The 14452-nt window shown below is 37.4% G+C and overlaps 1 protein-coding gene across 9 annotated transcripts in view; it reads right to left on the reverse strand.

Annotated features, from left to right (window-relative positions):
- The window catches only part of PPP2R2B (protein phosphatase 2, regulatory subunit B, beta), a 499553-nt gene that overhangs the window by 271996 nt on the left and 213105 nt on the right, over positions 1–14452 (reverse strand). The window contains exon 3 of one of the 9 annotated variants that reach the window (XM_011931490.1): positions 10172–10256. The exons of the other annotated variants lie outside the window; for them this stretch is intronic. Coding sequence (XP_011786880.1) covers positions 10172–10208 — 37 coding nt within the window. The 5' untranslated portion in view covers positions 10209–10256. The remainder of the gene's footprint in view (positions 1–10171; positions 10257–14452) is intronic. 9 annotated transcript variants of the gene reach the window in all.

Raw genomic sequence — 14452 nt, forward strand, 5'->3', positions numbered from 1 at the left:
TTAGCTAGGCATGGTGGCACATGCCTGTAATCCCAGCTACTCAGGAGGCTGAGGCAGGAGAATCACTTGAACCAGGGAGGTGGAGGTTGCAGTGAGCCGAGATCATGGCACTGCACTCGAGCCTGGGTGACAGAGAGAGACTCTGTCTCAAAAAAAAATTAATTTTATCTGTATTCTTTATTTTTTTTAAAAAGTAGCTACTAAAAAGTTAAAATTACATATGTGGCTTGTGTTAGATTTCTACTGGAGTGATGCTAGTCTACAATACTCCTCTATTCTCTTATCATTTCAGAGTTAATCTGATTTTAATGCTTATTACTTTTTCTTAAACTTGCCTATAATGGTATATATTGAGGGTGAAAAATATTTAGAAGTCTCAAAGCCACTGCCTTAAATTCTTATGTTATTCTACAGTATTCTTATCTCACGCAGATCTTAGAACATTGTCCAAGTATCATAAACTATAATACATCAGACTATTGGGCAGGAAAATATCTTCATACAATTTTAGAATCATTATTTACTCTACTGTTCAAATCCTTTAATTCTACTTCCATCTATTAACCATCATTTAGGCCACTGTAATCTCTCAACTGATCTGTACAACTGAAGTAGCTTCTTAACTGGTCTTCCACCTCTATCCCATTGTTTTCCAACAATAGACAGTGTAAAAGTCTTACATGTTGCCTTCTTGCTTGACCTGCCTGTAGTGGTCCACTAACCCCAGGATAAAGTTCAAATCTTCAATTCAGCCTTTAATTCCTGACATAATACAGACTTACTTCCTCCTCTTGCCTACTTCCTCCTCCTCTTAGGCTCCTCACTCCAGTCATTCTGAACTCCACTGTTCTGTAAAGGTGCCATGCTTCTTTTGGTTTTTGGATTTTTTTCCTTTTACAGAACTCATCCATTACTCTCCTTTTATCTGGTCAACTTCCACTCTATTCTCCGCTTAAGGTTAGAAGTAGCAAGAGTGTCTGGTACATAGGTGTCTGCCTTGCAAGGGAAAGCGTCTCCTGGCCTCCAGGAACCTACCACGGGGCTTGTGCTCTATAGGTGGTGGATGTAGAACATAAGCCACATGCCCAAACCTAGTCATGCACTAAGTACTCTTCACAATTCTCCCACTGATCTTCACCACAAACCTGTGAGCAGACAGCAGCAGCAGCATTTAAGTACTGTGTGCCAAGACTTGTTCCAAGCACTTTAAATATATTTTCTCAGGCTTCAAGAAAACTCCTTAAGGTAGGTACTTATTATTTTTCTATGATATTATTCTCTTATCATCCCATTCACTGAGAGGGAACTAAAGCCCAGAAGGATTTAGTAAGTCACCCAGCCCCATAGCAGGGGATACGAGCTCCTGTGGCTTGGCTTGGCAGCCTATGTTGACTTGTGCAGGTGTTATCACCATTTTAGAGATGAGGAAATAAATGAAAGCTTGGCAAGTTTAAGGAATTTTCCCAAAGTTGTCAAATCAGGATTTAAAAGACAAGTTAGATGACACATCATGTTTTTCCCAATAGCTGTCCACACTCCTGTGTATTTTCTTATTCTTTAGGGTTTGTTTTTTTTTTAATCTTAATAGATTTTATTTTTTAAAATAGATTTAGACTGACAGAAAAATGCAACAGATAGTACAGAGAGCTCTTCTATACCTCTTGCAGAGTTTCTCCTATTGTGAATATCTTATGTTAGTGTGGTACATTTGTATAATTAACGAAGCAATATTGATATGTTCTCGTTAACCAAAGTCCATAGTTCATTCAGATTTGCTTAGTTTTCTAATGTCCTTTTTCTACTCTAGGATCCTACCCAGGAGGGTACATTACACTTAGTTGTCATGGCTCCTCAGGCTCCTTGAGGCTGTGGCAATTTCTCAGACTTACCTTAACTTTGATGATCTTGACAGTTTTGAGGAATAGCAGTGAGGTATACTGTAGGATGCTCCTCCAGTGGAATTTGTTTGACGTTTTTCTCATGATTGAAGACCACAGAGATAAAGTGCCATTTCCATCCTATCACATCAATCAAGGGTACCTACTATCAACATGCATTATGTTCATGTTGGCCTTGGTCACCTGGTTGAAGAAATGTTTGTCAGGTTTCTCCATTGTAAAGTTACTCCCCTCTCCTCCAAACTGTACTCTGTACTCTTAGAAAGAAGTCATGATGTACAGCCCCACCCTTAAGGCATAGGGAGCTATGCCAGCTTGCTGTCTTCCTCAAGGGTATGTTATCAGAACAATTTATTTGGAGTTCTGCATGGGAGATTTTCTTCGTCTCTCCTATTTATTCAATCATTTACTTATACCAGTATGAATTCATGGATATTGATTTTATACGTTGGGATAGAATTCAATGCTATATTTTATTGCTCAGATTGTTCCACTTTGGCCATTAGGAGCTCTTCCAGTTGATTTCTGGGTCCTTTTGACATAGCTCCATCAATGCAGGCTTTTTTCCTTTTTTTTTTTTTTCAGTGCTTCTTTATTTTCTGGTTCTATAAGAGGTTCCAGACTCATATACTTCCTTTGCTGGTAGTACCATCAGACATTTCTCCAAGAATTCCTGTTTCCTTTTATTAAATAATGGTTTTAGAAATCAAGATCTGGGTGCTAGTTGCTACTGGGATGCCATTTCTTTTAGGCCCTCTCAGCTGACACAGAAAGAAATATATGTGTGCATACAACCCTATGTATGTCTACATAAATATTTCTATATGTAGTCACTTGTGTATATATAAAGTTAAGCAGGGGTTCTTGTTGATGTCTCTAACTTTAATTCATTACCACATGTAGCATTCTAACATCCTCCTCTTGCTTATCTGTAAATTCCCACTCCACTAGTGAGAAACAACTGAAGCTTCTTAAAGGCAGAATTAGTGCTTTAGTCACTGCTGTATCCCAAGTATAGTGCTTGGCACATATAATGTACATGTTGACTTACTGTTGAATTTACTCCATAATCTCAATTCTGGAAGGGACTACAGATAAATTTGCAAATGTTACAAAATATGGATTTCAAAGACTAAAATCACAACAATTTATTAGGGCAAACAGTACAAGAGGGTGCACTAACAAAGGTCTGATTTAAGTGCTTTTATTCAATCCAGTGAAGGGAAAATGACAGTAATACATCTAAGTCATGCAGAAAAGGATTCAGGCTTCCTTGAAAAGGATTCAAGTGGCATAAAATGGTTTGTTTCTCCACAGCAATTTACATTTATTAAAATAGATAATAGGCATAATCATTGTCAAAATAGAGCTTCTACCCTGTATAATGTCTTAATACATCCTCGAAGTTCCTGACAAACAGGCACAAAGCCATGGCAGATTAGACTCTAAGTGGAGGATCACTCCAATAGCACAGCAGAAAAACCAATCTCACACTTCTAGGAAGGAAAATAAGACCTGAGAACAGCCTTTGAAAGTGGAGGGTAAAGTACAAAGAGAAAGGTGCTAAAGTGATGCATCAGCTGGAAGTATAACTGGGCTCTAACGTGACACTCTGCATTAATGATGCTAATTTATGTCTGGGTAAGGTGTGTGCATGACATAGAGGAATTTGAAGAGGTCTGTATTATACCACGGAGGAGCTCATCTTGAATCTTTTTCCAGGGTACATACTTTATGCAGGGACTGCTTCACATGGGCATATATTATGTACATTTTGTGTCAGTTTCATGTGAATAAGTCACGTGTCTCTTTAAATCTATTCTAGACCCTTTCCAATCTATTCTTTGCACTGCAGCCAGAATAGTATTTTTGAAAAGCAAACTTGGTCACTTTCCCCAATCTTCCCCACATTTAAACATTTTAATGGTTTCCTGTTATCTTAAGATAAAAAGCAAAAACGGCTCATTATTTTTGCAAGATTCTGCAAGATGTGACTTCTGCCTAATGTCCACCCTGTGGGAACTTAAGCCACACTGGCCACCTTTCACTTCTTTGAACACACACAGTCTCTACTGCTACTACCATAAAGCCCTTGCACATGCAGTTCTCCCTACCTGGGTCATCTTCCCATCACCTCGTCAACATAGCTAACTCCTATTATGACTTCAGGATTTAGCAATTATTCTTTCACTAGGGAAGCCTTCTCTGTCTGGGTCCAATAATCCTCTTACTACAGATTCTCAGAGTACCACTAACTCTTCCTTAAGAGTGCTTGTCACAGATGCAATTGTACATTTATCTTTATTATTCTTTATTAATATATTTTCCCAGAGGGCCTTGTCACTCCATATTCCTGGTACCTAACCCCATACCTGGCACACAATAAGTGCCCAATAAACATCTATCAGGTAAATGACTGAAGCATGACCACGCAATCTATCCATACCACTGTAAAGACTTTCCAGAATATTAAAGTCCTCTTTGGATTCAGAAGAATATGTCATTTCACATAATAAATTTGATTGGTCACCCCAAGGATGAGTATAATAAATATCACTGCCAGGCTTTGGTAGTTTCCAAACAAACAGGAGGTCCTTTTTATCATATCGAAATATTACTCAGTATTACATAGAAGTGGACATAAGAGGACATGAAGAAACAATCTCATGCAATAAAGGTTCACAATGGCGCCCATCATCTCCTAATTCTGTCCCTCAGAGATCTGTTTATCAAGTAATTTTGCTTTATTTCACAATATCCCAAATGCTACTATTGGCTTTCAAGCTCCCACCATTGGGCCTGGATTTCATTCAACATTCAACAAATATATACTGAGCATATTTACTAGATTCCAAGCACTGTGTTAGAACCTGGGATACACACAAGCCAAGAGACAGGTGCTCCCCTTCAAGAAGAGAGGATAACCAACACACAAATGAGTAAATAAAATGACTGCTGATTGCTATTAGTGCTAACAAGGAAAGAGATCATGTTCCACGTGAGTTCCATGTTCCACTGCTGTATCCCTAGTGCTTGGCACATATAATGTACATGTTGACTTACTATTGAATTTACCCCATAATCTCAATTCTGGAAGGGACTATAGATAAATTTGCAAATGTTACAAAATATGGATTTCAAAGACTAAAATCACAACAATTTATTAGGGCAAACAGTACAAGAGGGTGCACTAACAAAGTTCTGATTTAAGTGCTTTTATTCAACCTAGTGAAGGGAAAATGACAGTAATACATCTACGCCATGCAAAAAGGATTCAGGCTTCCTTGAAAAGGATTCAAGTGGCATAAAATGGTTTGTTTCTCCACAGCAATTTACATTTATTAAAATAGATAATAGGCATAATCATTGCTTCATCATGATTTTAAGTGATCCAAATGCCTCACTGGGATAACCTGCATCATTATTGCTTCATGGTACTAGGTGGATCACAGTCTTTTCTTTTTATTTGATGAAGGATTAAATAATTTTCTGTTTTAATGCCACGGTTTCCTTTAAGAATTGAAATATACTCACTTTCTCAAATTAAATAAGTGTAGGCAAACACAAGGTATACCTTTTCTAAGGAGTTACTATAATCCCTCAAAATCTCTGTTGTCAGCTTTGATGCACCCCAAAAGATCAAAGTGCCTTGCTCTCTAAGATGCATAGCTCAACAAAGCAGCTGTTTAATTTCAAGAGATTCTTCATTTTTTTTAGTGATAAGCTTACAAGCAGTAGTTAGTGGTACAGGAAATCTTACGACACCTATGGAAAAGGTGTAAATTTTGCAGATGGGGTCAGTACTCTCTGGATAATCATTAAAAATCTTGAGGTCTAGGATAGCGTTTGGAGCATAATTTGACCTCAATTATGTGTTAAATGTTTGCTGAAGAAATGGTGATGCTTTCAGAAAATTAGCTATTTGAAGCATGAGACCAGAGTGGAATTGAAAGAAAAAAATTAAAATTAAAGTGGTTCACTTATCAAAAAGCAAAGCCACAGAGAAAGGGGACCAATAACAGCATCCTCTTCATTCCCTTTTGATTAAGGCCGCAGGCTTATGAAGGGACAGGAAGCTGGGAGAATCTCAAGATAAGAAAATGCAGTCCTCAAATGCCACAGCTCAAGAGGAATGCTCCAGCCTACTGTCTCCAATGGAGAAGAACAATCTGCAGATTGACAAAGCCCTCTGTTTACACTCCTGAACAAATAAACTAATTGTGCCTTTGTTTTTAACCTAACAAATCATAGCCTGACTACAGGTCATTAGTGACCATTAATATGTGAAACTGTTTGCATTTCACTAGTATATCTGAATAACAGTCTTGCCTTTCACACTAGCTCAGTCAAGTTTCCAAAAGGAAAGCCCTGTTATCAGGCCATGAGCAGGACTGAAATTAACAATTAGCCTCTGGAATTGAACTATGATGCAGAAGAATTCATTGTTTTGATTCATTGTGGTTCCACCTACTGTAGAACCAGTCTTTGCCTTTGTAGTGGAGACATGCTCTTTGTGCCAAAAGATTGTGTGACTACCTCTCTCCAAACATTCTCAACAATTCCCAATGACTGCTAATGTGTTGGCCAGCAACATGGACCTGCTTACGGGACAATTGTACAGATGGTCCTAAGTTCACAATACAATGGCTGATTAGAGTCCAGATAAATGCAGGGAGCACACTGGGAATTATCAGAAACATAGAAGTGACAGGAAAAAGGTCTATTTGGCAAAAAAGTAGAGGCAGAGTAGAGTGTATGTATACCTGAGTGAACCTGGTAATCTAGAATTTTTTAAAGTGCAGTTGGAGCTTTGGATTATCCACATTAAGAGGCAAGAGTCTTCAAAGGAATTGGATAATTGCCAAGCCTCCATTTCATTTTGTGCTGAGCAGTCACAGAGAGGCATGGAGTGATTAACAGAGATTAAAGATCTCAGGAATGTTTGAAAACTTTCGAACATAGCAGTTGCCATTTAGGAGCAAACCCATGGTCCATCTTATCTAATGTTTTGTTGCTTCAAAAAATGTCCCCTAGGAAATGCCACTTTTGACTACTATTGTGTTGAGGCCATAGAATTAGAGGCATTGCTAACAAATCAAGAAATGGCAGCCCATATATTGCTGCAATCATTTTTACTTTTTATTCTGGACTAGCTACCTACCACATGATTCATGCCCCAGTTTAAAATGCATAATGATAGTATAGAATTCCATGTAGCTTAAAAAGTCCTTTCAATGCATTATTCTGCTCATCTTTTATCAGCTTATGAAAGTTAGATTATGAATAGTATAGTAATAGTGCAAAACGCAGGTTCTAAGTTAAACTTGTCTGTTTTCAAATCCTGGCTTTTCTACTGCTAATAAGGTGACTTTGAGCAAGTTTCTTAACCTTTCTGAGCCTCTCTTTGCTTATCTGTGAAACAGATAATAATGGTGCCTACCTCAAAAGGTGATTTCAAAACCCTAATTAGGTAACTAATGCATGGAAAGGGCTTAGTACACTACATGGCACATAATTAGTGCTCAATAAATATTAACTGCTATCATTTTTTTTTTCCACCAGCAGCAGTATCCACTATGGCCACCATCTCCATCTCCCACAGAATGATAAGGAAAATAAAATAAGACAGACTTTTTCCTAAAGTCACCCAATTACTAAACAACTGAGGGGGGACTAACCATCGTCTTGACTACCATTCTCCCTGCTTGGAATACTTTTCATTCTTCTTCCCTCCTCCTCAGCCTTCAGGTCTCAGTTTAGCCATCTGCTTCCTCATGAGCCCTTCTTATGTCATTTCACAGTCCCTTATACTTCCTTCATCAGAGAACCTCTCATTCTGCATTATAATTGCCTGTTGTCCTGCATGTGTCCCCTACTAAACCACAAGTTCTTTAACAGTAGAGACCAGGTCTATATACTAAACCTTTGCATCCCCAGTGCCGAGTACAGCATCAGACACATAGTAAGTGCACAATAAATACTTAATAAGTAAAAGGACGGATGCCAGACTCTTTATTACCAATCTGCTGACACACATTAAATTATTATTTTGCACTGGAACAGATTTTAGAAAATCAGAGAGAGCCCTTCATGGCTTCATGTCTTATACTGCTCTTAAATAATCATAATCTCATGTCAAAATTCAAGGCAATTTTTAAAATACATAATGTTACATATTTCTGGGGTACATGTGATATTTCATTACATGCATAGAATGTATAATGATCAAGTTACAGTATTTGGGTTATCGATCACCTTGAGAACTTATTATTTCTATGTGTTGGGAACATTTCAAATTCTCTCTTATAGCTTCTTTGAAATATGTAATACATTGCTGCTAACTACAGTCATGTACTCTGTCAAACATTAGAATTTATACCTTTTATCTAACCGTATATTTGTACATATTGACCAACCTCTTTTCATCAAGGCTGTCTCAAATTCTAATATATTCAATTTCTGAAGAAAGTAGCTAAACTTGTGAAAATGACACCTTGAAGTGACTCTTAACATTCTATTAAAACACAGACATGTGTGTATACACACACACTCACCTTATACCTCACACTTATCACTAAGCTGTGCATAATGCTTATATAGTCACCAACCCTCAAAATTTGGAGAAGGGCACTGTCTTTGTACTTTGAAGGGATTTTTCAGAAACATTTGGACTTGATGAAGCACAGTGAAAAGCAGATATTTATCCTGGCTATTCTTCACCATAAACTCTCAATATTCGGAATCTGAACTGTCTCTCACAGTTTTTATGTTTTTAGAAATTTTGAGTCTGATATAACACAAGTCATAAAATTTGACCAAATAACAAAATACTTTTTTTCTCCCTCCATCTTGGAGGAGGAATAAGGGGCATAAAAGTTGGAAGCTCCAGGGAAATCTACTCAAAGCTATTCAGTTTCACCTCATTAAAGCAACATCATCAAGGGCAAACCAAATAAAACTCAAACCCCCAATCAATATTATATTAAAATGCACTGAAAGTGTTACTTAGTTGGTAGGAATGAAAAAAAAATCGTACATTGAAATTACAACAGATATAAGCCTTTTATTCAATTGGACCAGACAGCAAAAAGGAATTTTTCAATAGCAAGGGAAGAGCTGAACTCTACCTCACATCACCAACATTATTTAAAAACAAACCCTGCTCTTTTATTATTTTATATAAAAACTCATTAAGAAATATCACCTGCATGGAGTCTATATAAATGTATAATGCTAATATTGCATAGTTCCCTTAGGACACAAATGCCTCACACATCTTTATCCATAGTCTGATGGAGAATATTCACAAACATATATGCGTACACATACACAATATACATACACATACACACATACCTGCTTTTTGTTTTCTTCCCTTTTTGATCTGTGACCACCTTTTAAATTTCATTAGCTCTATGATAAAATATTTATCTAGAGCCTTTTTCCCTCTTCGTTCCTTTTATTAAAGGGAGCTCTTCTCTTCTGAATGTTGTACTCTTTGATCTGTCTCAGGGTTCATACAAACTCTGTTACAAACTCCACCTCTAAAGAGAATCTCTGATGATTCTTTTTCTTAAATCAAAATACAGTTCTTTTGTATTAAATTTTATTTTCCATTACCACAAAATATAGCCAAATGCGGAGGCTGTAAAGCTAAAGCCTCACCGCACACTGTATCGAGAAATGAATAAAAAAGCCTAGCAGAAGCCTCCATGCTGCTTCATCCAAATCAAGTGTAACTACTTAGGAGTTAATAATGAAAGGACTTGAGAATATTTGATACAGGTGAGAAGTTGTTTTTCCTACACAGTGATTTCTAGATCTATTTTCTCATTGGAAATTACCTGTTCAGTGATACTTTTATTTTTCGTTATATTCAAAGTAAGATGCCCATATTGTCTTTCTTGGCCTCTTGACCCCAAAAGCTCTTTTTCTTTGTTTGAGCAGTTAATATATTTACCTTGCTCTCTAGTGTAGTCGACAAATCTAACATCAATAAAGCAGGCTCTATTCTTGTTTAGCCAACACTCTCTCTCCTGGTAATTTTATAACCAATTATAATGTATCGTCCCCATGTACATTTGGTCAATAGATGCTCTTGTTCTTAAAACAATAAATCAAATTATGCTTCCTATGTACAATAACTACTTTACAAATGTAAATTAACTTATTTGTGTCCCACGGAACAAATTTTAAGCAACTGGAACTATTGAACACTTCGATACTGCTACTTTATTAAGAAGAAGAGTTAGTATAAATAATAATACGAATACCTTTATTTCCATAGGTGTTTTCATCTGGATAATTCATGCTTCATTATTGTGCCACTATTCTCTGTCTTGGGTTCTCCCTTGGCTCCTGTGACAAACATGGGGTTCAGATCCAGACTCCAGGAGGTAGCGATGCTTCAACTTTTGGTAACATACAGGTGCATTTACACACTCTCCACATACCCCCTACCATCTCTTTGGGAGAGTTTGCTCCTGGCCTGTCAAAATCCAGGCTAACAAGGTAACACAATCAACACTGTAAAAGCTCCCTTGCCTCAGCCCCGTCGACCTGAAATGAACTGTCTTCTCACTTGAGAAGATAGACGTAGAGCCGTGGGTCTCAAAGCGTTGCTCGTGATCATCATCAGCAACAGTAGGATTACCTGGGAAACTGAAAAAAAGTCAAACTCACGGGCCTACAGACCTATTCTAAGCTTGACGGGGTGGAGCCTGGAAGTTTGTCTTTAACAAACATGTCAGGTGGTTCTAATGCACGTTAAAGTTTGAAAACAGCTGCTGTATGGCATCTAGGGAGTTTTGAAGAGGCTGTAGTGATTAGGAGGGCTGGCTTCATATAGCCAAAGCGGGGTCCTGTGGACAGGATCCTCAGCGTTTGGGGTAAGGTTTTATGGTGCAGGGATAGGAGCAGTGGGTGAAAGAGAGAATGCTCTGGTGCAGAACAACTTTTATGCAATAGGAACTATTCAGGAGCAGAAGCAAGTCACCTCACTCATTAGAAATGGCCCCCTTTGTCTGCAAGAGTTCAGAAGTTAAGAGGTTATACCCTATGAGAAGCTATGAACAAGGTAATATAAGAAGAAATACTCAAAATAAACATGTAAGATTCAAAAAAAAAAGGCCTTAATGGAAAGCTTCAACATACCACTAATATAGAAAAAAAGGTTCATAATTAATCCATTATTGTTAATTTTTTAGTATCTTAAAGTTATTATCCTTAAATATCCTGATGGTGCATGGAGCAGATAATGAATTTTATTTTCCTCAATGCTTCATTTCATATTCAGAAAAAGGCAGCAGTTTGTTTAGATTGACACAAGAATCCAACCTAACAGATTATGTGTGTTATTTAAAGGAGATCAAATCACCACCAGCCAGTACTGATACTGGATCAAAGATTAAGGTTAGTGTATTAACTTATTTGTCCGCTGTTTTGCTATCAAAACAACTGTCTTCCAACAGTAATATCTTAAGGCATATACATAAGTGTACTAATATTAATGAAAATACAGCCTAATATTATTTAGCAATTACTACCTACTATGTTCCTGGGACTGTCCTGAGCACATTACAGGCACTGTTACTTTTAATACTTACAATAGCCTTATGAGGTTAAGCACTGTTATCTTCAATTCACAGATGAGGCACCTGAGCTTAAAGAGGTTAAATAACTTGCCCAAGAACCAGTAAGTGATGGGGCCAGGATACAAACCCAGTCATCTCCAGAGTCTGTTTTCTTGACTACCTTTTTTCACATTATTCTAAACTCTAGAGTTGGGAGCATAAAAGTGCATATGGTCCATTACAAATAATGCTTATGACCACTTAAGTCATCTAAAACTACTAAAAACAACCAACTACTCATTGAATGCTTAATCTGTGTCAGGGACTGAACTAGCCATATACAAGTATTATCTCACTTAATCCTCACAACAACCATGGAAGGTAGTTACTACTATTGTCTTAACTTTATATAGGGTTAACTGCAGTAAGAGGATTTAAGTAATGAGCCCATCTTTTTATCAAAGATTTCACTGCTTACATAATAAAATGGAAATGAGGCAAAAAATACACATAATACTCAGTAAACATTGCTTTTCTGTCCTTATGTTAGCTTCTGGGGATCAGAATCGTGTTGGTGATGATCAATCCATTGTTTTTCTTACCTATTTTCTTGCTGATTCCAAATGGTAGATATCCATGAGTTAGATATTTGGGCACAATATACAGCCATGACATAGAACTAAATCCATTGGCTTTTCTACGTCTTTATTATTACCAAACCCTAGCGCTTTAAGGCTTGCACCACTGTCCAGGAATGTGGTTCCAGAGACTCTTCCACTTGGCAAGAGTAACAATGAGTGACTTTGGAATGAGACACAACCCTGCCTAAGCCCCAAAATCAAAGGTGTAAGGCACACCAAGTTGTTCCACCCAAAGAAACCTGTGCTAAAAATGTTAGTGGTCAATGCCTTACAGAGAGTCAGCATGCAGACGCACTTTTTTCCAAGACTGTAAGATTTCATCTAGTTAGGAGTTTATTGATTTATCTCATATTCTGATATCCCAGAAAGAGCTCAGTTTTATGAATCAGTCTCTAAACCTCAGTCTTTTCTCCACCATAAACTAGGCATGTGATCATAGGCAAGTTGATTAACTCCACTGGATCTCAGTTTTCTCACTGAGAAAATGAGAAGAAAGGAAATTTACTCTTTATGTTTGTTGTGCAGAGTAAACAAGAGCTGTAAAAATACAAACGCCTCCACAAGTACAAGATGGCATTACCACTTTATATAACTCCTTCCTTGCCTAATATTTAGCTGCTAATGTATCAACCTGTTTGGCGAAGTTGGTTTACTGATGAACTAATTTAAAAGCCAGAGGAAGGGGGAATTCTTTAGAGCTGAAAACTATCAGCAGTGCCAAAGACAAGTGAACTATTTGATCAGTTGTTCTGATGGTTAAGAGAGAGTAAAATACTACCTGGGTAACCAAATAATCTGCATGTTGCAAACCCCTGTGACATGCAACTTATCTAACAATCCTGCACATGTACTTCTAAACCCAAAATAAAAGTTTTATAAAAAGAAGGAGTCAAGAGCCAGTAAACTTGGCAAACCCCCCAGATAAGTTCATGTTGGTAGGAAATAGCCTGAGAAACCTTTTTGTGAAAGCAACAAGGAATATTACTAAACTACCATGTAAATGAACAGGACATAAATAGCAGCTCAACAACATGGGCTCAATGTACCAAAGATACCTTTGGGTTTCTATTCAAATTTCAAGGTGCCAAGTCTCTTGCTTGTCTACATTAGAGAGTAGAACGTTGCCTATCTGTAGATTAAAACATCAGGGAAAGGAGGTAGTATGAAAGACAGTCTTGTGTAAGGAAAAAAGAGAAATTCTATCTGAAGTTTACCTTGGAGAGATGAAGAAAATACGGTATTTAGCACTATTAAGTATTTTTACATCTTATTGGAGAGATTCAACCAAAAGATATAAGAGCAAAGACACAAAAATCAGGAAAACAATTTTTTTTTCTAGTGATTTTACCTTTATCTTGGACTATGGTTTCCTCTCAAGGTATCTAGCAGATTAAAATTGCTTTGTGATGTGACACCAACATTCTGCTTTTCCTTTTATAGCTCTCATCTTGAAATGTTTTATAGGTCCACACAAACAGGTAAAACAAAAGCAATCATGCTATTTTAAGTATACATTCTCCCTGGGCCTATCAAATTTAGAAAAACATATTCACTCTTTCAAGTTGCTAGTTGTGGCTTGAACTGATTGCTTGATTAATCACTCAAACTCTGGCTCTAGACCATCTTACCCACGTTCCCTTTTCAGTATACCAAAAACAGAGGTCATGAGGTTGCTTAGATCATGAAACCAAGGAAGGAAACCAAGCCTTTGACACAGAAAACATACCACACTTTCTAAAGCCAAGATCGTCTCATGAGTGGATGGTAGTATTCTCCCATGTTTCTCTGACAAAATGTACCCATACTCTGTCACTAACAGCCTCATTGCAATACACTACATTTGCCCAGCTGCCCCATGCGCAGACCTCTCCAGTAGGTCTGATAGTCACTAATCCACTGATTAAACATTTTAAAACTGGCTTTGGCAAAACATGCCAGAAATTCCTTCAGGGTAATTAAAACCACCCTCTGTGTCAATAAACACAGACTGAAATCTTTCATGTGCAGAGGGGCTGGCTCTGACCCACTGGCTCTAGGACATTTTTTCTTAGATGGGTTTTCCATCATTGCAATTGATTTTCACTGACTCATCCAGACCATTGCTTAGTCCCCCTTATAAAATGATTGACTGAAGTAAGAGATATTGTCTTACCTTTCTTGTTCCAGCCAAGACGTAAGGACCAAAGGGGCTATAAACCTAAGGGTCAGGCTCATTGCCAAAGCCCTTTCACCCAGATCTCCAGGTGAGAGACCTTAAAAAGGATTCTTACTATAGAATCTGACAGTCAGTGTTCACTTATCACTCCTCTTCCAGCATTCAAACTGATTTTTTTTTTTTTTT

The sequence above is a fragment of the Colobus angolensis genome, unplaced genomic scaffold, assembly GCF_000951035.1.
Source record: "Colobus angolensis palliatus isolate OR3802 unplaced genomic scaffold, Cang.pa_1.0 Scaffold90, whole genome shotgun sequence".
NCBI lineage: Eukaryota > Metazoa > Chordata > Mammalia > Primates > Cercopithecidae > Colobus > Colobus angolensis.